Source organism: Caretta caretta, chromosome 11 (assembly GCF_965140235.1).
Source record: "Caretta caretta isolate rCarCar2 chromosome 11, rCarCar1.hap1, whole genome shotgun sequence".
NCBI lineage: Eukaryota > Metazoa > Chordata > Testudines > Cheloniidae > Caretta > Caretta caretta.
In genome coordinates, this window is record NC_134216.1 from 73430361 (window position 1) to 73457264 (window position 26904).

General features: G+C 41.4%; 1 protein-coding gene across 1 annotated transcript in view; it reads left to right on the forward strand.

Annotated features, from left to right (window-relative positions):
* The window catches only part of NDUFA10 (NADH:ubiquinone oxidoreductase subunit A10), an 86456-nt gene that overhangs the window by 20341 nt on the left and 39211 nt on the right, over positions 1-26904 (forward strand). The window contains exons 6-8 of the mRNA XM_048869334.2: positions 431-510; positions 10084-10138; positions 23015-23100. Of these exons, the coding sequence (XP_048725291.1) occupies positions 431-510; positions 10084-10138; positions 23015-23100 (221 nt within the window). The remainder of the gene's footprint in view (positions 1-430; positions 511-10083; positions 10139-23014; positions 23101-26904) is intronic.

A 26904-nucleotide genomic window follows, 5' to 3' on the forward strand; every position in this document is an offset into this window, starting at 1 on the left:
TTCTTCAGTAGTATTTGCCTTTTTCTGTCTTTCTAGACTCTCTTATATACCAAGGGAATCCTATTAATCCGCATCATTATTAAAGGAATTGCAAAACAAATATGTTCAACTTTATGGAGAACATACAAAAAAGTACAGTGAACAGCTATGATTCTACAGCAGCTGCAGTTTATTCTGTTTGCCACATGTAGTGTTCTATATGTTAATACAATATTCTGTAATCCCAAATACTCCATATGTTAGTCATAATTTTGAAGTCTTCATAAATGCATGTGGATGTAAATGACTGTTTGGCTGTTTAATGCAGGAGCTATGTTTCAACAGATGGTGTGGGAGTCGTGGCTTCTACTTGCGATCTCTGGAATCTGTACCAGTGTAAAAAGAAAACAAACACACACATTTCACAGTGTTTTGTTTTCTTTGTGTTTAGCCCCATGAGAAAAAGGTGTCTCCTGCATACCTCCAGAGCATTGAAGATATCTACAAGAAATCTTTCCTGCCAGAGATCAGGTTAGCAGCTTCAGCCTTTTTGTGTGACAAATATTTATGCAAAACTATTTGTGCGTGTAGAGCTAGAATCGCCACACATACACTTGATTCAAACTGCTTGTATGTAAAAATCCTCCTTGTGTTTTGTTACCATATTAAACTCTGGATGTAGTAAGTTACGCACCTACACAGTTGGATCCCTATGCTAGTGCTGAAATTTACCCTTTTGAAATTATTCATTGCAGTTACCCGTCATGTCAGGGAACATCATAGAATCTTAGGACTGGAGGGGACCTCGAGAGGTCATCTAGTCCAGTCCCCTGCACTCATGGCAGGCCTAAATGTTAACTACATCACCCCTGACAGGTGTTTGTCTAACTTGCTCTTAAAAATCTCCAGTAACGGAGATTCCACAACCTCCCTGGGCGATTTATTCCAGTGCTTTACTACCCTGACAGTAAGGGCTTGTCTATACTGGTACTTTACAGCGCTGCAACTTCCTTGCTCAGGGGTGTGAAACCACCCCCCCACCCCTCCCGCGCTGCAAGTTTCAGCGCTATAAAGTGCCGCACTTCCAGTGCTGGTAGCTACTCCCCTCGTGGAGGTGGGGTTTTTTACAGAAGCCACGTTAAACTTTTTTCTGAGTTTCAGATCACTGAAGATCTCATGGTCTCTTGCCATACTTCCTATCTTTCCTACGCAGTGGGATAGTTTGCTCTTGTGCCCTTAATAATGTCTCTTTGAAAAACTGCCAACTCTATTGAACTGTTTTTCCCCTTAGACTTGTTTCAATGGGCTTAAGAAAGATAAAAGATTTTATTTGAACTTTTAGGTTTCAATAGCTTTCTTAAAAGCATAAAATTATTTTTGGGGGGCGGAGTAGTTGCTAATGGTCACTTGGATTGTATCTCAACTGGATTTCAAGACTGAACTCAAATTTCTATGTGGCAGAAACATTGAATATATTACAAGGTTTATGGACCCAAATCCGTAATTCAGTGCCTTTTGTCCTAGTATCTCCGAGCACATTATAAACAGCCTCACAACTCCACAGTCAGGTGGGGAAGTACTATCGCATTTTACAGAAGGGTGCACAATAGTGCAAAGAGTTTCTGGCTTGCTCACAACCACACAGTGAGTCAGGGATAAAGCAAGTAATAAATCCCAGGATCGGAGATTGCTGTCCCCTTTACACCAACTATGAGAGATTCATATATATTAAGGTCAGAAGGGACCATTATGATCATCTAGTCCGACCTCCTGCACAATGCAGGCTACAGAATCTCACCCATCCACTCCTGCAATAAACCTCTCACCTATGTCTGAGCTATTGAAGTCTTTAAACCGTGATTTGAGGACTTCAAGGAGCAGAGAATCCTCTAGCAAGTGACCCATGCTTCAGAGGAAGGTGAAAAACCTCCAGGGCCTCTTCCAATCTGCCCTGGAGGAAAATTCCTTCCCGACCCCAAATATGGCAATCAGCTGAACCCCGAGCATATGGGCAAGATTCACCAGCCAGATACCCAGGAAAGAATTTTCTGTAGTAACTCAGATCCCACCCCATCTAACATCCCATCACAGGGTATTGGGCCTATTTACCATGAATAGTTAACATGATTTTGGCAATTAATTGATCTTTATCCCATCATACCATCTCCTCCATAAACTTATCGAGTTTAATCTTAAAGCCAGATAGGTCTTTTGTCCCCACTGCTTCCCTTGGAAGGCTATTCCAAAACTTCACTCCTCTGATGGTTAGAAACCTTTGTCTAATTTCGAGTCTAAACTTCCCGAATACCAGTTTATATCCATTTGTTCTTGTGTCACCATTGGTACTGAGCTTAAAAAATTCCTCTCCCTCTCCGGTATTTATCCCTCTGATATATTTATAGAGAGCAATCATTATCTCTTCTCAACCTTCTTTTGGTTAGGCTAAACAAGTCAAGCTCCTTGAGTCTCCTTTCATAAGACAGGTTTTCCATTCCTCGAATCATCCTAGTAGCCCTTCTCTGTACCTGTTCCAGATTGAATTCATCCTTCTTAAACATGGGAGACCAGAACTGCACACAGAATTCCAGGTGAGGTCTCACCAGTGCCTTGTATAACGGTACTAAAACTTCCTTATCTCTACTGGAAATACCTCGCCAAATGCATCCCAAGACCACATTAGCTTTTTTCACAGCCATATCACATTGGCAGCTCATAGTCATCCTGTGGTCAACCAATACTCCAAGGTCGTCCTCCTCTTCCATGACTTCTAATTGATGCGTCCCCAGCTTATAACTAAAATTCTTGTTGTTAACCCCTAAATGCATGACCTTACACTTCTCACTATTAAATTTCATCCTACTACTCCAGTTTACAAGGTCATCCAGATCTTCCTGTATGATATCCCTGTCTCTCTCTAAATTGGTAATACCTCCCAGCTTTGTATCATCTGCAAACTTTATTAGCACACAAACTTTGTGCCGAGGTCAGTAATAAAAAGATTGGTCCCAAAACCAATCCCTGAGGAACTCCATTGGTAACTTCCCTCCAGCCTGACAGTTCACCTTTCAGAATGACCTGCTGTAGTCTCCCTGTTAACCAATTCCTTATCCACCTTTCAATTTTCATATTGATCCCCATCTTTTCCAATTTAACTAACCGTTCCCCATGTGGCACAGTATCAAACACCTTACTGAAATCTAGGTAAATTAGATCCACTGAGTTTCCTTTGTCTAAAAAAATCTGTTACTTTCTCAAAGAAGGAGATCAGGTTGGTTTGGCACGATCTACCTTTTGTAAAACCATGTTGTATTTTGTCCCATTTGCCATTGACCTCAATGTCCTTCAAATTTTTTTCCAAGACCTTGTATACTACAGATGTCAAACTAACAGGCCTGTAGTTACCCGGATCACTTTGTTTTCCTTTCTTAAAAATAGGAACTATATTAGCAATTCTCCAATCATACTGTAGAACCCCTGAGTTTACAGATTCTTTACAAATTTTTGCTAATGGGCTCGCAATTTCATGTGCCAATTTCTTTAATATTCTTGGATGAATTATCTGGACCCCCCCGATTTAGTCCCATTAAACTGTTCGAGTTTTGCTTCTACCTCAGATATGGTAATATCTACCTCCATATCCTCATTCCCATTTGTCATGCTGCCATTATCCCTAAGATCCTCATTAGCCTTATTAAAGACTGAGACAAAGTATTTGTTTAGATATTGGGCCATGCCTAGATTATCCTTAACCTCCACTCCATCCTCAGTGTTTAGCGGTCCCACTTCTTCTTTCTTTGTTTTCTTCTTATTTATATGGCTATAGAACCTTTTACTATTGGTTTTAATTCCCTTTGCAAGGTTCAACTCTACTTGACTTTTAGCCTGTCTCACTTTATCCCTACATGTTCTGACCTCAATAAGGTAGCTTTCCTTGCTGATCCCTCCCATCTTCCACTCCCTGTACGCTTTCTGCTTTTTCTTAATCACCTCTCTGAGATGCTTGGTCTACAACTCCTGCCTATGAATTTGTTCCCCTTTCTTGGGATGCAGGCTTCCGATAGCTTCTGCAGCTTTGATTTAAAGTAATCCCAGGCCTCCTCTGCCTTTAGATCCATAAATTCTTCAGTCCAATCTACTTCTCTAACTAATTTCTTTAATTTTTGAAAGTCAGCCCTTTTGAAATCAAAAACCCTAGTTGCAGATTTATTTTTGTTTATCCTTCCATTCACTTTGAACTGAATTAGCTCATGATCACTTGAACCAAGATTATCCCCTACAACCATTTCTTCTATGAGGTCCTCACTACTCACCAAAACCAAATCTAAAATGGCATTCCCTCTAGTCGGTTCAGCAACGACTTGATGAAGGAATCCATCAGCTATCGCATCTAGGAAAATTTTAGCCTTATTATTATTACTAGCACTCGTCCTCCAGTCTATATCTGGGAAGTTAAAGTCTCCCATGATCACGCAGTTTCCATTAGTATTTACTTCATTAAAAACATTGAAAAGGGCTCTATCCATATCCAAATTAGATCCCGGCGGTCTATAGCACACCCCAAGCACTATCCCAGGGGAGGCTCTAGTAGTTTTCTTCCCCAATGTATTTTTGCTCAGACGGACTCTGTCTTATCCATTCCATCGCTTCTTATTTCTTTACATTCTACCTCATTCTCGATATACAATGCTACTCCACCACCTTTACCTTTATTCTGTCTTTCCTAAGCAGCATATACCCTTCAATACTTGTAGTCCAGTCATGACGACTATTCCACCATGTTTCTGTTATCCCTATAATATCTGGTTTCACTTCCTGCACCAGTAGCTCTAGTTCCTCCATTTTGTTACCTAGGCTCCTCGCATTGGTGTACAAACATCTTAATTTTTGCTGTTTGGCCTCGCTCGTATTCTGTACCCGATTAGACACAGTCATTCTACAGCCAGTATGACCTATTGGACTGGTATCCACACTGCCCTTCCTCCTTATGTCCATTCTCCTACCCACGGCTGTATCCTTTCTTGCTTTGTTTTCTTCCCTCTCAATGCTAAAATCCGGCACGGAGATCACCTGGACGTCTCCCAGCCATCTCCCCCAAATTCCTAGTTTAAAGCTCTCTTAATCAGTTGTGCCAGCCTCCATCCTAGAAGTCTATTTCCTTCCCTACTCAGATGAAGTCCATCCCGAGAGAACTGTCCTCCGTCCATGAATGCCTCCCAGTGGCCATACATCCCAAAGCCCTCCTTATAGCACCACTGCCTAAGCCATCTGTTGATAGTCATAATCTTGTCCACACCTTTGTTGCCCTTCTCTAGGAACAGGCAATCCCACTAAAGATCACCTGAGCCTCGATCTCCTTAAGCGTCTTCCCCAGCCTAGCATAGTCTCCCTTGATACGTTCCGGTGAGAATCTACCGGTATCATTTGTTCCCACATGAAGGATAATTAGGGGGTTCTTTCCCGCTCCCTTTAGGATCCTTTTCAATCTCAGTTCTACATCCTGTATCTTAGCACCTGGAAGACAGCACACTGTTGCCAGCACCCAGTGCCTAGAGGCAAAACAACAGCAGGGGTTCGTTACCCGGTGTGTTTCACTCAATAATCACAACGGGGTGGAGAAGCAGAAAAGTTTATTTGCAGCTGCAAACAAGGTACAGGGAGAATAGAATCTCAAATCCTGCACACCAGAGCAGGTCATTACACACACTTTTATATTCCTTAATGCTACTGCACTACACATCAGCCAATTAAAACTTTGCACAAATACTCTGCCTTCCTTATATGGGTTACAACAATGTTTATTTCCTGCAACCTCTAACAAGCATTCCTAGCAACTTAAACAACCAGCACATTCTGTCTGGCCTTGTAACTATCTCCTATTATTTTTAGCTTGGCGTCAGCAAACCTTACACTATGAGGCATTATCTGCGGCTGCAACATTGTTTTAAGAGCAAAAGAGCTTACTCAAACCAGCCAGGCCTGAATTCTATTAAGGGGGGTTGAGAAGAAGCCCTTAGGCCTTCAGCAGGGAGACTTCCTCGACCCTTATGGCCTTCCATCCCTTCGACTTAACTAGTGGCCATGTCCTGGGGTCTCCAACCACACCCTTCTATTCTCTGGATCAGCTCTGGTTACAGGCCTGTCTATTCTTCTCAGTAAAGAGTCCCCAATCATGTAGACCTGCCTTTTCCTGGTGACGGTGCTATTCTCCAGTCTATCCCCTGTTCCCTCTGGTTGCAAGTTCTTTCTATTCCTATTCTCCCTTGAAATCCTCTTCAACCCATCCTGTATCCTCCTGGGGCTCATATTTGGTGTAGTCTTCATTAACTCTTCCCCTTTTCCTATAGGACTAGCCGCTCTTCTTTTTCCTTGCCCTTCCACCTTCAGTGACCACATGCTGAGCCCCTTCTTCATTTTCCAACTCTGCAAACCTATTCTTGAGCTCTGTTTCTCCTTTCCTCTCTTCTGGTGATGTACCGTGGGCGTTTGGCATTAGCATCCTGGCTGCTTATCCAGTTGACAAGATATTGTGGACAACTTATAGAGATGAAGAGAGCACTTTCCTAGAGTGGGGTCTAGTGGCTTTAGCTCTTTATTGTTGTGTGTGTTTGTGGGGGAGAGGGCATTGCAAGATGAGGAGGAGCAGAGGTTTCCTAATATGATCACCTGTCCGATTTTGTTTGGAGAGAATACTTGCTCCCCCCCCCCCCCCCCCAGAATGTTCTCATGTGGTAGCTCTGTAATAGCAACTGATGATAAAAAAAAAAAAAAAAAATTGCGGGGGATTTTCACATCCTTTTCTTGCTTTAACTCTCTAGCCTCGTATCCCATGCGGCAACCACTTTCTGAGCATACTTCTGTGGCCAGAAAGGACTCCTTAGTTGATTTTGTGGAGCTTCTGTTAAATGACACTTACTCCTCCCTAACCTGTTAGACTGGAGGTGCTCTTCTCCACAACACTCCTAGCTCTGTCCAAGTAGGAAGGACGGACCTAGGAACTGAATTTGAGTATGGCAGCTCTGAGCAGTATCGTGGAGACAGTTTCAGTTTTTCCCCTATCCCAGTTCTGATTTTAATGAGTCTCTCACATAAGAACTATCTTGTGAGCTAAATTTGCGTGAAAGTAAGTGCCTTTGGGGCAATTAACATAGGCCATTTCTACACTACAGGTGCTGTAGTGGCAGTTATGACTCTGTAGTGTTAATGCTTCCTACATTGAAGGGAGGGGTTTTTCCATCACTGTAGCTAATCTGTGTCTCTGAACAGCAGTAGCTAGTTTGATGGAAAAATTCTTCTGTTGACCTAGACACATCTACTTAAGTAAGCTTAACTGTGGTGATCTGGGGGATGAATTTTTCACACCCCTGAACACAGTACCTATATTATCTAACTTTTAAGTGTAGACCAGGTCATTATCGTGGCGTGGCGTGGTGTGATGACTCTGGTCAGGAAGGGTAACTTTCAAAGGTCACAAAGCTAATCCTGCTTTGAATTAAAACAAGGTAAGTATAATCAAGCTGGGGTTGGCTTCTAAGTTCCCTCTAAGCTGCGTGGCCACCTATTAAGCCCCGTGCAGGGGCTGAGGGCTGCGGCGGGGAGAGATGCCTCTCCCACAGCATGGACCTGCTGCGGCGGGGAGAGGCGCCCCTCCCCCAACCCAGCCCTGGCACGGACCTGCCGCTGCCAGGAGAGGCGCCTCCCTACCCAGTCCAGGTGCTGCTGTGGGGAGAGAGAGCTAGGAGGAGTCCTCTCCCCACCGGAGGCCCTGGGAAACCTCCACCCCAAACCCCTCATCCCTGGCCCTACCCCAGAGCCCGCACCCCCCAGCCAGAGCCCTCACCCCAATCCTCTGCCCCAGCCCTGAGCCCCTCTCCCACATGCGTGGGAAAAATTAGAGGGAACACTGGTTGGCTTGTGTATGCATCTGGTTATCTAGTCTCATTGATGTAAGTCAGAACAAACCTTAAAGTGTGTCATCCATCTCCTCTTGTTTTCTTGCTGCAACTCCCAAGATAAATCAGGGTAATTGTGCTGCCAGCAATTGAAATGAATAATTTCATGCCGTCATCCTGAAGCCTCTCTGTCATCTGGGGCATGAGATGTTGATGCAGCTAAGGTCAGCTGCCTCCCTTGGTGAGTTCACCCCCCATTGATTAGCAGCTAGTGCACAGCTGTAAGAACAAAGCTGGAACTAAAGGCTGAAGAGAGAGGGTGGGAAACCTTAGGACTCCCATCCCTGAGGGCAGAATTGTTTTAATTGACCAGGGAGGAGAAAAATGTTGTTTGTTCTTTGGATCAAATCGAGCCCCTGAAACATACCATTGTTACTTCATTCAGGTTACATCCTGATCTAGCTGGTCCTCCTGTGATTTCAACTCTTCATCTGTATGTGGTTTAATACACTTTTTAAGCAGTCACTCTGCTTGGCATCTCCAGTGTATGGGTTTATAACAACCTGTCAAATGAAGTTTGTACTCAGTTTCGAAGGAGGACACATCTGCCCCAAGATGTTAAAAGTTTTAACATATATGACAGTCAAGTTTCACACAACGATGGAATTCATCAGTAGTTTATGTATTAGACGAAAACAGGAGGTTGATGTCATACTCGAGATACCAGAACCTTTCCGTGCGTCATCTGATAGTCTCATAAATGACTAATGCTGGGATAGGTGCTCCTCTTCATCATATTGAACAGATCACTTCAGTCTTTTTGGTAGTCTTTTCCTGGCCAGAAGCCTAAAATTGCAAATCTGTTCTTTTAGAGTAACAGTCGTGTTAGTCTGTATTCGCAAAAAGAAAAGGAGTACTTGTGGCACCTTAGAGACTAACCAATTTATTTGAGCATAAGCTTTCGTGAGCTACAGCTCACTTCATCGGATGCATACTGTGGAAAGTATAGAAGATCTTTTTATACACACAAAGCATGAAAAAATGGGTGTTTACCACTACAAAAGGTTTTCTCTCCCCCCACCCCACTCTCCTGCTGGTAATAGCTTATCTAAAGTGATCACTCTCCTTACAATGTGTATGATAATCAAGTTGGGCCATTTCCAGCACAAAGTGATCACTTTAGATAAGCTATTACCAGCAGGAGAGTGGGGTGGGGGGAGAGAAAACCTTTTGTAGTGGTAAACACCCATTTTTTCATGCTTTGTGTGTATAAAAAGATCTTCTATACTTTCCACAGTATGCATCCGATGAAGTGAGCTGTAGCTCACGAAAGCTTATGCTCAAATAAATTGGTTAGTCTCTAAGGTGCCACAAGTACTCCTTTTCTTTTTGCGAATCTGTTCTTAATCTTCATATCCAATTCTGCTACCACTGAGCAGCTGCTGCTGCTTTGTGAAAGCCTGCAAAGAATCAAGAGGCTTGATCCACTCTGTAATGTAATTGCCAGTTTAGAACTCTGTATTTGATCAAAACCCACTATCCTTTGTTTAGTGAAACTTGAAACTGAAAATGCAAAAGTCTGTGCTGCATTGTGATGACAGTCCCCTTTGGGGGGGAAAAAAGTAAGACCGTTTTGTTCCTCTGCCAGTTCACTGTAGGGCGATGAACGTTGGAGTTGAGAATTTCAAGAATCCTGCAGCTTCTTTGAGTAGCGTCCCTATGGGTGCTCCATTGTAGGTGTGCTTGTGTCCTTGCGCTGCTGATCAGAGAACTTTGGTAGCAGTGTCCATTCGGCCTGCATGTGCTCTGTCTCCCCTCGTGCCCCTCTCACTGAATTTTTGGGTCAAACAGCTGCTAATAGTTTGGAGAGCGGTTGTCTGAATTGAATAGGAGCAGAAGTGCATAATTATGACAAGTCTCATATTAGCAAACTCTTAGATTCAGCTGTACTTAGTTTTCAGTTAATTCTGACATTGGGAATTTTAAACACTTTCATTGCAGGGAAGAAACATTGAGCAATACAGGGAGTGTTCTACTGCAACAACTTCTCCAAATAACTCCTCCACAAAAAAAAAATCTTAATTTGAAATTATTCCATTTATCTTGGTGTATTACATCTTAATTTCATTTCAGCATGAATAATTGGGGTCTTTTTTTTTCTGGGAGGCAAGGTAGCTATATCCAGTAAATTTAATATTATTTATTTTCTTTGCAGTGAGACCTCTGAGGTTTTGCAGTACACAGCGAGTGCGGCACAGGATGTAGAGAAGGTAAAAGAGCTTGCTGCATGGAGTTGATATCGTTAAGCTTTGATTAGGGAAATCTGTTTTTTGAAATGCATTGTTCTGGCCATCTTTTGTAGTTAATCTTGGATTTGCAATTTAGTCATGTCTTTTAGAGTAACAGCAACATAAAATAATCCACTCTTAAAAGAAACTAGTTCCAAGACTAGTTAAAGGGAATATCAAGTTATTTTATTACTTTGCTAGACAACTACTAGTGGATCTAAAGTTTGACTCCTTTTACAATCCCACGGATTTTTTGCTCTGAGAAAAATGTTTGTGATAACTGTAAGGGCCAACTGCTGGAAGGTAATCATGCAACCACAAATGTTGAGACTGCTAAAAGGCCAGTCACTTGATCTGTATTGACAGTTGCATATGGTATCTGTGAATTGCAGTTCTTCTCTCCAAATGGATTGATGCAGACCAGTGTGGACGTGGGGAAAATCAACCAAACTGCAGGGTAATAGGCCAGTTTATAGTATCCAGTTCGATTAGCCTGGGATTCTGTATGTGTCTTTATTCTGGAAAAATGCAATCCACTTGGTCACAGTGTGGGGAGAATTCAGAGAAGATTGTAGAGGATTGATAATGGGATAATTAAGGCCTTTCACCTCTTGTTTGTTTTGTTTCTACAGTTGCGGCTAATTTCTAATGCCTACTTACTGTCTTATATAGCTTTGGACCAGTTTGTAGTAGATTTGATCCCTCATCAAATGATGATCTTTCATTTTCAGTACACAGCCTGTTAAAGTACTATCAAATTTTATACAAGTGATAAGGTTCTGCACAGCTCTTAAGAGCTACATCACCCATATCTTTTTTTTTTTTTCCGATTTATTGAACCCCATTCTCCCCACGCGTCTTGCTTTGAAGGCCTAATATTATGGGGACCTTCCTTGTGACTTCATCAGGAGCTTGTCTAACTTAACTCTTTTCATCTGCTAGAGAAAGAGAGAGGTGCAAAGAATCCTTCCCAGGGCTGATTGCATAGCCCAAGAGATGAGACTCAGACCCCTGCATGGTAGCATGTTGCTTACTGCTGAAGGAGGAGGTGTGATGGGTTGGATCACAGAAACCCCCCTGGGGTTGATAGCTGTTGTGCCAAGACTACTTCTGCCCCTGCTTTCCCTGCCAGCATGGGACACCAGCACCCTGTCTTGCTGGGCCAGACACGCCAGTCTGCTCCAACACAGACCCAGGGTCTGAACCGCGTGCCCCAAAGCTGCAGACTTAACTGAAAGCAACTTAAGTAGTGTTCCGGTCTTAAACGCTCAGATGCTCAACTCCCAAAGGTGTCTAAACCCCAAATAAATCTGTTTTACCCTGTATAAAGCTTATACAGGGTAAACTCATAAATTGTTCGCCCTCTATAACACCCTCTATAATAGAGAGAGATGCACAGCAGTTTGCGCCCCCCCCCCCAGGTATTTATACATACCCTGGGTTAATTAATAAGTAAAAAGTGATTTTATTAAATACAGAAAGTAGTATTTAAGCGGTTCCAAGTAGTAACAGACAGAACAAAGTGAATTACCAAGCAAAATAAAAAACACACAAGTCTGTCTAAGAAAACTGAATACAGATAAAAACCTCACCCAGTAAGCTTCCTTTTACAGACTAGTCTCATTCTAGTCTGGGGCCAGCAATCACTCACATCCCCCGTAGTTACTGTCCTTTGCTCCAGTTTCTTTCAGGTATCCTTGGGGGTGGAGAGGCTATCTCTTGAGCAAGCTGAAGACAAAATGGAGGGGTCTTCCACAGGCTTAAATAGACTTTCTCTTGTGGGTGGAGACCCCCTCCTCTTTCCTATGCAAAGTCCAGCTCCAAGATGGAATTTTGGAGTCATATGCACAAGTCACATGTCCATGCATGACTCAGTTTTTTCAGGCAGCAGCCATTGCTTACCTTGAATGTCCTCAGGTAGACTTCTTATGTGGATTGGAGCATTACAAGTTTCATTGTCCTTTAAGTGTTTCTTGATTGGGCACTTAATTTGCACATTCCTTTCTCAAGAAGCTGACCAAATGCTCTACAAAGTCTACTTAGAAATCAAGCAAGTATACAGCCAATATTCATGACTTCAAGTACAAAAATGATATGTGCATACAAATGGGATTAATAGATTCAGTAGATCATAACCTTTACAGAGATATGTTACATGGCATATGTAGCATAAAACATATTCTAGTTATGTCATAATTCATAAGCATATTTCCATAAAGCCTTAAGGGGTGCACTATCAGAGAAGGGTTGGGAAGAGAGGATTTACAGAGGGAGATGGGGACCTAATTGGTTCAGGGATCTACTAGCAAGGTAATCCTCCTAGTTAAACCCAGACTTTGCTATGGATGAAACTTTCTCAGGAACAGCACAGTTGATGCATGGGCATGGAGAATGTTCTATTCAGGTTTCCATGGCAAGTGTGGAGTGGGAGGTTTTTATCAACATTTGATAAATTAGACACAGGGATGTATATTGGTCTTAAAAAATGTGCGTATGCACAGCTGTTGCCAACAGAAATTTAAACATACACATTAATAATACAGTTTCTGCCATCATGTGAAAAGGATCTTGCTCCTTCACCCTTAGGGTATGTTTGTGCAGCACCTGAGGTTTTGTTTCCCAGTATGGGTAGACAGACACTCACCAGCTCCGCTTGAGCTAATTCGCTAAGAATAGCTGTGTGGCCACAGTGGATTGTGCCAACTACCTGAGTACAAACCCGCCTGACCCTCTGCATGTGTATTTGGGTGGTGAACCCGAGCTGCTGTGGCCACATTCCTATTTTTAGCACTCTAGCTCAAATAGAGCTCACATATTTCTGTCTACCCATGCTGGGAAGTGCCATCCCAGGTGCAATATAGACACACCCCTAAAAGTTGAAGAATTCAGACATCTCATAACTTTCATGAATTTCCTGCTGCTGTGGAAAGCCCACTTTCCATTTGGTGATCAATGTGTAAATAAACACATTTGAGGACCAGTCCAGAAATGCTTAAATAAAAGTTTTAAGTAGTTAACATGGGCAGGTTCAGCCATAATATTCCATTATGCTATGTCTTGTTCTGATCAAAAACGAAGCCTCATAAGAGATTGGAGACTTTCTAACGGTGACAGCGTACTTCAAAGATGTGCGGGAGATGTGAATTTCAGCTTTACGTGGTTGCTGAGCAATCAGACAGCAGAGCAAAGTTGTAGCTTTGTAATTTTCAGAGCTCTGCCTCTTGATAAGGCTGAAAACATGAACAGAAATTTAACATTGTGAATTCATGTTGGAGCAGTTCATTACTCTGATTTTATTTTTAATGAGAAGTGATGCATTTTTGTAGGGAGTGGGCTATAAGAGCCTGGATATAATGGGATGTACATTTGAATTCAGTGCAGCACTCAGATCCAAGTATACCTCTATTTTCCACCTCTATACAACTGGGGGGATGCCAAACTGATTTTGTTTTAGCTATGAAAAAAAGCCACAAGTCTTTTACATAACTTTGCAGACTGTGTAATCTTAACTGTAATAAAAACATTGTTTTTCAGTGCTGTGTGGTAATTTCAGAGTGCTTTTCTATGAAGGACAGCACATCTAAATTTGCCGTGGGAGTGATTTTTATAGCATTCAGGTTCGTATGCTAATACCATGCTGCTGGTTCTTTCTTCCCCATACAATGATCTTGAGTTCCTCTTCTCCACCTGGTCTGCAATGAGATGCTTAACTGAAGATATTTAAATGTAGATAGTCAGTTAATAGTAAAAGAGGCTCCTGACCTGGCTACCTTACTGCTACCTTTGTGAAGTTGTTATACTAGGATTTTTGCTTTTCAGCGTTAAACAGCTTTAAAATCTTTGTTGAAGGTCACCTGCTGTCACTGCGCCTTGCTCATTGATAATGACATAATGCCACATCAGGGTACAAATGAACCATGGAAATCCTGAAATCAATTGCTTTTGGAGTCTCTAGAGAAAACAAATTGTGAACTGGAGCCGAATAGCCTCTGTCAGGCAGCAGGAAAGTCTTTGTGCCACCCAATTTCTGTTGGAATCATCTCTGTAATTTCTATTAAATCATGTTAGTTAATATTTTTATAAATTCCACTTTCTGAATTGCAGAATGAGATAGGTCTGTGTTTTGACCAGGAGCAGTACAAGGCAGAGAATGGGAGGAATGTGATGTAACGCCTACTTCCAATTGGTAGATCTCTCTAATTTGCAGGTATTGCAGCCTGTGTTTTAGCTGCATCTCATAAAAAAAAAAGTGTAAAATGAAACCTCATCCCAGGTGATGTGTGTTTAACTGTTTAATCCAGATGGTAAAGTCTAATAATTTGGTCCAATCTCCCCTTTCTTATTGATTAGTTTTGATGGGATGAGCAAACTGGCATTATTTATGTTCTGTCAACTCTATTAAAATCTTGGGTTGGGGAACCTAGTTACCTCCATGGTCATGCTCAACACAGTTGGGTGTAGAGCAGTGGTTCTCAACCTATTTATCATTGTGGGCCACAGGTTGAGAACCACAGCGTCCCCCTCAAAACTCCACACACTCCCCTATGCCTAGCATCCCCCGCCCAGAGACCCCTCCACAGAGAGACCAAGAGCGGAGCCGTGGGGCCGAGCAGCCTAAAACCTGGGAGTGCTGCAGCACCACCACAAACTCCTGGTTCTCAGTACCTCCCACCCCCTCGCTGCCCAGAACACCCCCTCCCCCAAATCTGCCCAGAGACCCACACTCCTGCACCCTACCCCCCTGATGCACTCACCAACCCCCTGGTGGCAGGTGTGCTCCAGCAGGCTGCCAGATGCTGTCTTCCCCTCAACCGGCCCTGCCCCCTTTCAGACCAAAGTGGCAAATTTTGAATTTTTTTTAGCATACAGCTATGTGCTAATTGAGAACCGCTGGTGTAGAGGAGTTCGGACTGTTCAACTGGATTACTGAGTTGTGTGAAAACCTTGGGCTTAATTATCCCTGTTACTACACTTCGCTGCACATTTTAGTCCATTTTATGTTGGTAATACAGATGTGTGTTGGATACTACTGTGTTGTAACCAGATTCCCTAACACTGTAGGTTTTGGTACCATAAATGAGGTCTTAGTGTCTCCTTGAATCCCTTTTGAATAAGCAAAGACTAATTAAGAAAATCTCATTTAAGTGGTTGGTTGAGGGACTTGTCAGGCAGCTTGATTTCAAAATTACAAACAGGGTTGGTTGGTCCAGTGTGCATATGATGATGGAGCTTGTTAACCATTTCCCCAGAACACGCATTTATAAGCAATGATTTGCGTCTCATGTTGGTGGTTATTAAATGATTGTCAAAATAATTATTGTAGAGATAAAGATGTGTAATAGCTATCATTGAAAGCTTGCTTGAACTTGTGCATAAATTGTGTTTTTTTTTTTTTTAAAAGAAAAAGTTCTTTGCATACTTTCTAAGATCCAATCTTATTTATGTATCTGATTACTGAGAGTCTTTACAATTGGCAGTCTGACATTGTGGAGTAAGAAATAGTTCTTAAGAGTTAACATTAATCCTCAACCTAATTTAAGAAAATAAACACTCAAATTTTGGTTTTTTAACTTTTAAATGATCTATCCAAACTGCTGTTTAAATAGGCCTCAGTCCTGCAGACACTCACAAGTGAGCAGTCTCTGGTCTCCATTTTACTCCTTCGGTGCATAAAAAAAGTTACGCACCTGTTGAAGTGTTTGCAGGATTGGGGTCCTTAATTTGTGCATGTCTAGATGGATACATAGTCTGTGCAGCACCTCTGATCTGTATTCCACTGTGTTATGTTCAGCTACTACAGCCGCCACACTCACTGTGGCCGTATTGGTGTGAAACATCCAGTTTAAGTACTGCCTGCAGATTTAGGAAGTGTAGTTCCTTCTTTTCTATTCTAATCTTGATGCTATTCCTAGATTTGCTACTGGCTTGCTGTTTGTTGAGTTACAAGTCTGTATAGTGCCCAAATCAGATGTTTCATAGTTGTACAACTACAGGTGTGAGTTTGCTGTAATGTTAACCTTTATTTCTGTTTCCCTTTCTAGAAAATAGGGATCGTACAACTTCCCTGGTGCTCACAAGTGTTATGAGGCTTAATTCATCTGTGTTTTAATGCATACTGGGGTCTTTGATAAACAGTTGCTATAGACATGCAAGATATGATCAAGAAAGTGGTCTGTGCTGTGACAAAGCTCTGTCCTTGTCTCTGTGGGTCCCGCATTTCCTGGCAGATTTCGCTAGCCTCAGAGGCTCACTGTGACCGTCCACATAACCCTTCTTTCTCTAGAGACAAGGGTCACAGTCTACTGAGCCTTTTTCATCATAAGCCAGAGAGGGAGGTGAGGAGAAGCTATCCTCCCTTGCACAGTCTCTGTTGTCTCCCAGTCTCAGTGATTAATCAGGGAGGGGGCAAACGGGGAGCCCAAGCCCGCCCTCTACTCCAGGCTCCAGCCCAGGGACCCTAATAGTATCCACTATGGTAGCTGACCTTTTAGAAACAGGACGCATACAATTCCCTGGGCTACTTCCCCACAACAGCCCCCACTTCCTCAGGCTCCACTTCACCCTTACCTCAGGGCCTCCTTCCTTGTGCCTGATATGGTGTGTACTGCTCAGTTTCTCCAACAGCGCAACTTCCTCACACAGCTCCTGACATCCACACCCACCTGACCAACTGGGAGGCTTTTAACTAATTTCAGCCAGTCCCTGATTGGCTTCAGGTGTCCCAATCAACCTAGCATTCTCCCTGCCTTCTGGAAAGTTCTTAATTGACCTGGAGCAGCTGCCCTTTAACTTATCCTGGTACCAGGGATTTGTTTAGCCTGGAGCTAATATATCTATCTCCCACTACTTTTCCATAGCCATCTGGCCTTGCCCTGTCACAATGTATATAAATCCACACAAGGCTGGTACAATAGGAGCACAAAAATAGCATTGTTTTGGTATGAAACTAATTCCTAAGTAATTCCTAACTAATTCCTAAGCTTACAGTCTAAATTACTAAAATGGAACATGCTGGGAAGCATTGACAGAGCCAGAAGAGTACCCAGAAGTCACCTACTACAGGGCAGGCCCAATAAAGAAAGTAACAGAATGCCACTAGCCGTCACCTTCAGTCCGCAGCTAAAACCTCTCCAGCACATCATCAAGGATCTACAACCTATCCTGAAGGACGACCCATCGCTCTCACAGATCTTAGGAGACAGGCCAGTCCTTGCTTACAGACAGCCCCCCAACCTGAAGCAAATACTCACCAACAACCACACAACAAAAACACTAACCCAGGAACCTATCCTTGCAACAAAACCTGTTGCCAACTGTGTCCATATATCTATTCAGGGGCCACCATCATAGTGTGGCTGATGTGATTAGGCCCTATCCGAGGCTCGTTCACCTGCACATCTACCAATGTGATACTGGGGGGGAGGGATAGCTCAGTGGTTTGAGCATTGGCCTGCTAAACTCAGGGTTGTGAGTTCAATCCTTGAGGGGGCCATCTAGGGATCTGGGACAAAAATTGGGGATTGGTCCTGTTCTGAGCAGGGGATTGGACTAGATGACCTCCTGAGGTCCCTTCCAACCCTGATATTCTATGATATGTGTCAGCAATGCCCCTCTGCCATGTACATTGGCCAGACCGGACAATCTCTATGTAAAAATAAATGGACACAAATCAGATGTCAAGAATTATAACAAAAACCAGTCGGAGAACACTTCAGTCTCTCTGGTCACTTGATTACAGTGGCAATATTACAACAAAAAAACTTCAAAAACAGACTCCAACGTGAGACTGCTGAATTGGAATTAATTTGCAAACTGGACACCATTAAATTAGGCTTGAATAAAGACTGGGAGTGGATGTGTCATTACACAAAGTAAAACTATTTCCCCATGTTTATTTCTCCCCCCTACTGTTCCTCACACGTTCTTGTCAGCTGCTGGAAATGGCCCACCTTGATTATCACTACAAAAGGTTTTTTTTTTTCTCTCCTTCTGGTAATAGCTCATCTTACCTGTTCACTCTCGTTACAATGTGTATGGAAACACCCATTGTTTCATGTTCTCTGTGTATATAAAATCTCCACACTGTATTTTCCACTGCATGCATCCAATGAAGTGAGCTGTAGTTCACGAAAGCTTATGCTCAAATAAATTTGTTAATCTCTAAGGTGCCACAACTATTCCTTTTCTTTTTACACAGGAGATTGTAACTTAAGATGGTTCTGGTGGTGTTAGCTCACTTCCTGCAGCTGCCACAAAAGAAAAGAGTCTAGAAGAGTCTTGACTAAGGAGATGAAGATAATTTAAGCTATGGCTACACTACGAGGCTTTTAGCGACACGGCTGTGCCGCTAAAAGGCACACAGTGTAGCTAAAAGAAAAGGAGTACTTGTGGCACCTTAGAGCCTAACCAATTTATTTGAGCATGAGCTTTCGTGAGCCACAGCTCACTTCATCAGATGTGAGAAGTGAGCTGTGGCTCACGAAAGCTCATGCTCAAATAAATTGGTTAGTCTCTAAGGTGCCACAAGTACTCCTTTTCTTTTTGCGAATACAGACTAACACGGCTGTTCCTCTGGAACAGTGTAGCTAGTGTTTGTCGGCAGGAGAGAGCTCTCCTGCTGACAAAGTGCTGTTCACACTGCTGCTTTTCGTCGACAAAACTTTTGTCGTTCGGGGTGTTAAAAAGCCACCCCCAAATGACAAAAGTTTTACTGACGAATTGCCAGTGTAGACAAATCCTTAGTGAGCCACGATGGGGAGAGCATCCATCGAGCAGTATAAAAAAGGTAGCATTGAGATTAATAGGGTGACAAGGTAGATGTCATTGATGGAGGTGGGGCTGGAGAATATGAAAGGAGGTCAGATGCAGGAGCAGATTTGTGTATGACCTTTAGAGGCAAAAGAAAAAGGTCTTAAATCTGAGTTGTTGGACAATGTGGTGCAAGTGAAGTGATTCAGGAAGTCTTGTAATGCAGTCAGATCAACAGGCAAGGAATAACATGTTCAGTACTTCATTTTGGGTGCACTAAGGAGAGATGTTATGGGTGTCAGATATGCAAGGGAGGAGGAGGCTTCAAGAAACAAGAGGAAATAAATAAGCAGGGTGTTGATGAAAGGAACAGTTGGATTTTCAATATTTTGCAGAGGAAGATACCGCAAGATTTGGCAGGACCTGCATGTGTGGGAAAGGGTGGGAGGAATCAAAAGATGATCCCAGGTTGTATGGCTATGGATGGGGATAGTCACAGGCTCAATAGGGAAGTGGAGAGGCTTTAGGAGAAAAAAATTACATCCCTTCTATTCCTTCCTGGTAACAGTTAGCAAATCCCATTGCTGACAATTTTATTTTAATCCTGTAAATTGGGGTTTAAAGTAGTCTAAAGCTCTTATTGCTCAAGCAGATATTCCTCCGGGCCAGCAATATTACATCATCACAGTACATGGCCAGGGAGTGTATTGATGACCCATGTCAAATTTGGGTTTGAGCAGCTCTGGAGTAGAGTAGGAATTTATTATTTGCAGTCATTATTTGCAAGAATAGCATACAATTTTGCAAGTTAGATGCCAAGTGGGAACCATAAACATGGGTATTAATTCTGTTTAGAAGGAACTTGTACTATATTTTCTCTTTTGAGATTGTTTCCCATTAAAGTGAAATTTTCCTTAAAAGCTGTTGGAAGATGGACAAAATCATTTGCAGTCTATAGATTCTGTAGACAAAAATACATGCACACTGTCACCCACCCACAGTAATACAATGATGTGATCTGGATAAGAAGCTGCTGAAAAGATGCTCTTTCCTACAGTCACTTGAATAAATGCAACTGATTAGAATACTGATTGATTTCACACATGCTGATTCATGATGTTTTTAGTAATTAATGCGCGGGCTCTTTCTCCAGCCATTAAATGGCAGTGATTAAAGGGTTACCTCGGCATGAAAAATAATTGCTTTCTCATTTGTCAAGTGGAACATATGGTATCTAATTTGAGTATTTGGAATCTAAAATTAAGAATAAGGAAGGGGCATTTAAACTAACTTGCCATACCATTCCCCAAGAAATATTTAGTGAAATCAAAGACAGTGAAATATAGGATATTATTTAATGCTAAAAGAAAAGGAGTACTCCTTTTCTTTTTGCGAATACAGACTAACACGGCTGCTACTCTGAAACCTATATAATGCTAAGGTACATGCTTTATAAGTCATAGACATTGTAGAGTTTGGCACAGTTAATTTAGCTCCTTATCTTGCCAATGTTGCACCTAGTAACAGATCAACAGTGGGCATAGAGAATTCAGGGTTTTCTTTAGATTCTGTCAGATTTTGAGACTATCGCACATCAACCATCTGTTTATAAGTTTACATCAGCTAAATGATTTTAAGAGAAATGTACACTGCAATGCTCAAAGTAAAATGATGATAAAAGGTTAGTAATACCTGTGTAAATCAACTCTTGTTCCTACTTAACATGAGGAACAAAGCAGAATTATTTAGGTAATATAGAGCCTTTTGTAATGTAAACAATGGATACCTTTGCCACCCCTTTCTGCCAAGAAGCATTTGTTGCTCTGTGAGGTATAGGGAAGTGATTACTATACTATGTAGCATAGAATAGAAATGTCTGTCTGTCTGTCTGTCTAAGTAAGTGTCAGTAAATAGATAAATAAGAGTGGGCTGGAACCTCTGCTGCTGTAGATTATCGCTCCCTTGAAGTCAATGGAGCTATAACAATTACACCTGCTCAGGTTCTGGCCTTGTAGATATATTACTAACTGTTTCATCTAAAGCAGTGGTTCTCAGTCAGGGGTGCATGTACCCTTGGGGGTACACAGAGGTCTTCCAGGAGGGTACATCAGCTCTTCTAGATATTTGCCTTGTTTTATAACAGGCTACATAAAAAGCACTAGCAAAGTCAGTACAAACTAAAATTTCATACAGACAATGACTTGTTTATACTGCTCTATATTACTACACACTGAAATTTAAGTCCAATATTTATATTCCAAGTGATTTATTTAATAATTATATGGTAAAAATGAGAAAGCAAGCCATTTTTCAGTAATAGTGTACTGTGACACTTTTGTATTTTTATGTCTGATTTTATAAGCAAGTAGTTTTTAATTGAGGTGAAACTTGGGGGTACACAAGACACATCAGATTCCTGAAAGGGGTACATTAATCTAGAAAGTTGAGAGCCACTGATCTAAAGGGTCTTCTTGGAAGACCTGTTAGGAACTACCCTCTTCACTACATCCTCCCAGATTTTCCCCAGCTGTTAATCCCTACCTCATAAGAATATAAGAATGGCCATACTGTGTCAGACTAAAGGTCCATCTAGCCCAGTATCCTGTCTTCCGACACTAGCCAATGTCAGGTGCCCCAGAGGGAATAAACAGAACAGGTAATCATTATGTGATCCATCCCTGGTCGCCCATTCCCAGCTTCTGGCAAACATAGGCTAGGGACGCCACCCTGCCCATCCTGGCTAATAGCCATTGATGGACCTATCCTCCATGAATGTATCTAGTTCTTTTTTGAATCCTATTATAGTTTTGTCCTTCACAACATCCTCTGTTTAACTAACTTCCTCATTTTTGTGTAGTCCCCGTTTTTGAAATTAAGTGCTACAGTGTTGGGCTGCTGTGGTGTTTTCCCTGCCACAGGGATGTTACATTTGATTATATTATGGTCACTATTACCAAGCGGTCCAGCAATATTCACTTCTTGGACCAGATTCTGTGCTCCACTTAACACTAAATCAAGAATTGCCTTTCTTCTTGTGGGTTCGAGGACTAGCTGCTCCATTTAAGGTGTCAAGAAACTTTATCTCTGCATCCCATCCTGAGGGGACATGTACCCAGTCTGTGTGGGGATAGTTGAAATCCCCCATTATTACTGAGTTCTTTATTTTTATAGCCTCTCTAATCTCCCTGAGCATTTCACCATCACTATCACCATCCTGGTCAGGTGGTCGGTAATATATCCCTACTGCTATGCTCTTCTTATTCGAGCATGGAATTACTATCCATAGAGATTCTATGGTACAGTTTGGTTCAGCTAAGATTTTTACTTCATTTGATTCTATACTTTTTTCCACATATAGTGCCACTCCCCCATCAGCACGACCTGTTTTGTCCTCCTGATACAGTAATACCAGGGTACAAAATATATCTCATTGATTATTCTCATTCCGCCAAGTTTCTGTGATGCCTATGATATCAATATCTCATTTAATATGAGGCACTCTTGTTCCCCATCTTATTATTTAGACTTCCGGCTTTGGTATATAAGCACTTTAAAAACTTGTCACTTTTTAGCTGTCTGCCATTACATAATGTAATTGAATGGGCCTCTTTTTCATTTGACTGTTTCTCATCAGATCCTACCTGTATTTTATAATCTTCCATCTTCTCCTTCTTACTGGGATGTAGAGAATCTCCATTAATAGATCCTCCCCTAAGGGATGCCTCTGTATAACAGCTGCAGTCTGGACTATGTGTGCATCTAGTCAACATCATAGCCAGTCACTTTGGAGTGTTTTGAGAGTAGCACAAACAAAGTCCCTACCAGCACCCTAAGTATTCCCCACCTATCACTCCATGGGGATGTAAAGCATCAGTAAGTGAACTCAGCAAGAGTTCCTCAAGGACTCTGGTCACTGCCTGTGGGGTGTTCTGAACATGTAATTGTTACTAACGTTTTGCATTACTGTTGGAAGGTAATAGCAAATCACCTATTGGGATGGCTTTGTTGTTTAATTGCATGTATTGTTTGCTTGACTGACTTTTATTTTTCTTGACTGAGGATATATATTTTGATAAACTCTTGTAATTGTAACGTATGCCTCTCTTTCAGGTAGTTGAAGATATTGAGTATCTGAAGTTTGATAAGGGACCTTGGCTGGAACAAGATGATGTTAGTTTCCATCACTTGAGGCTTTAGTAAGTAAACCTAATCCTATTCAATGTTGCCAGTAAGGAGAAACTTTTATTGTCTTTTACTTTGAAAAAGAAATTGCATATTTGCACCAAGACTTAGTTTTATACATTGTCTGTCAGAGGTAAACAATGAGAGGATGGTTGCCACTAATCTGGTCTGGGACCACCAACTTTTAGTAAGCCGGATATCAGATGGTGGTGGCTTTTTGGTTACTACCAACTTGAGCTAGATTCAGCCAGAGACCCACAGATAAAGGCTCCATATCCAATTAATCAATCCCCAAACCACAGAATTCTATGCTTATTTCATAATATAAGAGTTTTGCCATGAACTGTGGCTTTTTGAGCTGTAGGAAATTGTGTTTGATGTGCAAGTTATATCAGTGGAATTATTCTTGTCCCCAAACAATTACTGTACCAAGATGAGAGCGTAAAGACTTAAAAAAACAAATGCTGCAATGTGCCAGGAGCACATCAAATTTGAAGCAATCAAATTTTTGAATTGCTCTGCTCCAGCACCAGTAGTGACTGCTCCAGCTCCGTTCCAACTCAAATTAATTTTTAACTAAATAAAAAAGTGCAAACTGAAATTTTGAAAAAAACATTATTTTTATCCAGACTTTTAAAACAATTTAAATGTCATCAACAATGATACAAACTAGAATCATTCATAATTCATTCTGTAAAAAATTATTGCAGCAATCAAGTCGTCTTTCATAGCCTGCCGCAAATCATTTAAAATGAACTTTAAAGCCAAAAACAGTCGCTCTATACTAGCTTGAGTTGTTGGCATGCTCGAAGCAATTCTACAGGCAGCCTGAATGCAGTGTGGGTAGCTGTGAATGGCTTCAAAAACAGACTTAACTTTTAGCCTACCAATAGACTCCATCGCCTCACAATCTTCCCGAAAGTTTCTCTTGAATAATGCTTCATTACAATTATGAATGACAGAAACTTGCTGGCTTCTTTCTTGTCTATCCAATTCCTTTTTGAAGGCATCATCTTCTGAAGAATTGGTGCATGAATTATCTCCATTTCCCTGTGATGGTTGAAGTTGTCTCAGGGATGGATGCTCGAACAAGTTCAGAGTGGAGACAGAAATTTGAGAACAGCCTGCTATTTCTGAAGGATGTGAACTTTCCGAAACCGCAGATTCAATTGTTGATGACTCCTTTTGTTGTGTTTCATTTTCTTCAACTTCTTTCGCTGAGTTCAAATGTAGCAATAGATTTTGTTTTTTGAGTTGTCGAGCAATATCAAGGAGCCCTTCCTTTGCCTTTGGTATTTTCCTTGAGGTAAGAAGAATCCGATACTGTGGGTCAACATAAACTCCAGCAAGGAAATGAATATTGTCAAAAAGCTTCTCATCGTGCTTCTGCATGGAGGATAGAATTCCTTCTGCAATTTGTCCACCATTTTCTTGCAAAAATTTTGACAGTTTTCGCCATTCCTTCATTAAAACTCCCAGAATTACATCAACAGCTTGAAGATTCACGATTGTTTTGGTTTGGCTTTGCCAAGAGGTCTCACAGGTTCTTCACTTTGGCCCACTCAGCTTTTTTTAACCTGAGTTCTCTTGTTCCAGCAGCAGCCACTTGTTCACAGTAAGATTGAAAAACGAGAAGCTGATCAATCATCACAAATGTTGAACCCCAGCGAGTCACAGTATCCAATGATTGTTACCCCATGTAGATCAAGCAGAACACTTCGAATACTTGGGGTTCGTAGTTTGACAACAACTTGTCGAATTTTTGCCAGGAATTTCTTCGCATGTTCAGTCTGGATTGCCAACTGAAGCGTGTGAATATCACACCTCATCAGTTGGACTTTTGAGTTGTCCTCATGAAGCCATGTTGGAAGTATGAGGCTAGGGTCATTAACCCATTGCGCAGCAGTATCCATGTTGAGTTCGATTTCATCCATTCCTTTAGTTCCTTCATCAGGTAAAATTGCTTCAGTTCTGTCCACATCCCTGTTCTCAGAGGTAGAAATGATTTCATTGTCCTTGCTGAAATTTTTGATGGCACACGTCATGTTTGCTGCATTGTCAACGCAGATGCTCAGCACTTGCATTTCACTGATCCCAAATTTTTCTAAAACAGCTTTTACTTGACTTTTCACGTACAAAGAATTGTGATGCCCTTCAGTGTCGATTATGTCCAAGGTTTTTACCACTGCTTTATCTTTTCCTTCTTCGTAGTACTGAGCATTGATTGCAAGGAAATTTCTGTTTTCAGGGTTTGCATCCATTTTCAGGTTGCACAATTTTTGCTCCAAAGCTTTCTTGAGCTCTTCGCGACCAAGAAGACCAAGCTGACCAAACTCAGCTGTGCTGACAACTAAATGACGAACCACATCGTGCTCCATCGAAACGCCAAGCTGCTGACCCATTTCACGAGCAATTTTTTGGAATTCTTTGTTCTTTAGCCTGAAGGTAGTGATCAGTGTTGAACTCAAGCAAACCATTTCCATCAGCCCTTCATGGAAAGTATTGGCATCCATGGTGACTGTAACCTTTGAGGACTTCAAATATGAGTCAAGTTTTGTTTGCGCAATTTTGGGTTTCTTTTCAGATGAAGCGCCGCAAAAAATCTTTTCTCCAGGAGTTTTGAAAGAGCCAGATGAACATTGTTTAGCCGCGTCAGCTTTCTGTTTTGCCTCATCTTCCTGGTCCTTTTTTGTAACCAGAGCCACATAGTTTTCAGGATGGTTATGTTTTACGTAGGTTGAAACCTATGTAAATGTTTTACAAAGGTTGAAACTTTTCACGGCACTTGCCTCACTTGTCTTGAAGCTACATGGTTTGAGCTCGCCATTCACTTCCTTTTCCACCTTGCACGTTGCCAATTTCTTCTTTGCTTTTCCCAAAAGCCCAAATTGGGGTTTTTCAAATTCAGAAGTAAAGATGTCGTTGAGATCCTTTTCCGTAAATCGGCTATCAATCATGTGGGGCAGATTTGATTTTTTTGTTGAAGCCCCGGCCAAATCTTCTTGTGCTGCTACCGCATCCAAATGTTTCTTGTTATGATCTTCGAAAAGCAATGAGCAAAAGCATTACATTATAAAAAAATGTACCTGCTTGTGATATCTTAACCACTTAAGGTACTTGGAATTTATCTTGGATTTTCTGGAAAAAAATTATCACATTTTCTTTCTACACAAAATTATTATTAAAGTATATTTTAATATTTTAACATGTTTCTTCCAGTTTTAATGAAGTAAGTACTTTTAATATACATAATATAAATTTGTATTTATAAATTGCAAGTTCATTTTTCTTATGAAATTTTGCGGTAAAAATATTAGAAATATTTTCCAAGTTTTTGATTAATATCTCAAAAACGCTTTAATATAGATATCTCAATGAAATTTGGTATGTGCCGAAGCGTTAATACGTGCTATCACTGTTCTACAACATTGTTGGGAAGTAACGAGGCTACACGTTACAAGGTTAAAAATAAACTTTTAACGGGAAAGCGGATTCAAATTGCAAGCAGAGTCCTTTTAGTAAAGAGTGCAAATTTTTGGAAATACGTTTTTGCTTCATCAGCCTGAATAGATTATACAAGATAGAACGTGTTAATTGCTCTATCTTGTATAATGTTTCCAGCCTGATGAAGCAAAAACATATTTCCAAAAATTTCCTCTCTTTACTAAAAGGACTGTGCTTGCAGTTTGAATCTGCTTTCCCGTTAAACTTTATTTCCAACGTTCTATCGTACAACATCATTCAAATAAAATTATTTAAACTGCAGGCGTCGTGAACTGGGGGGACTGGGCCAATTTTATTTAATATTTTTCAACTCT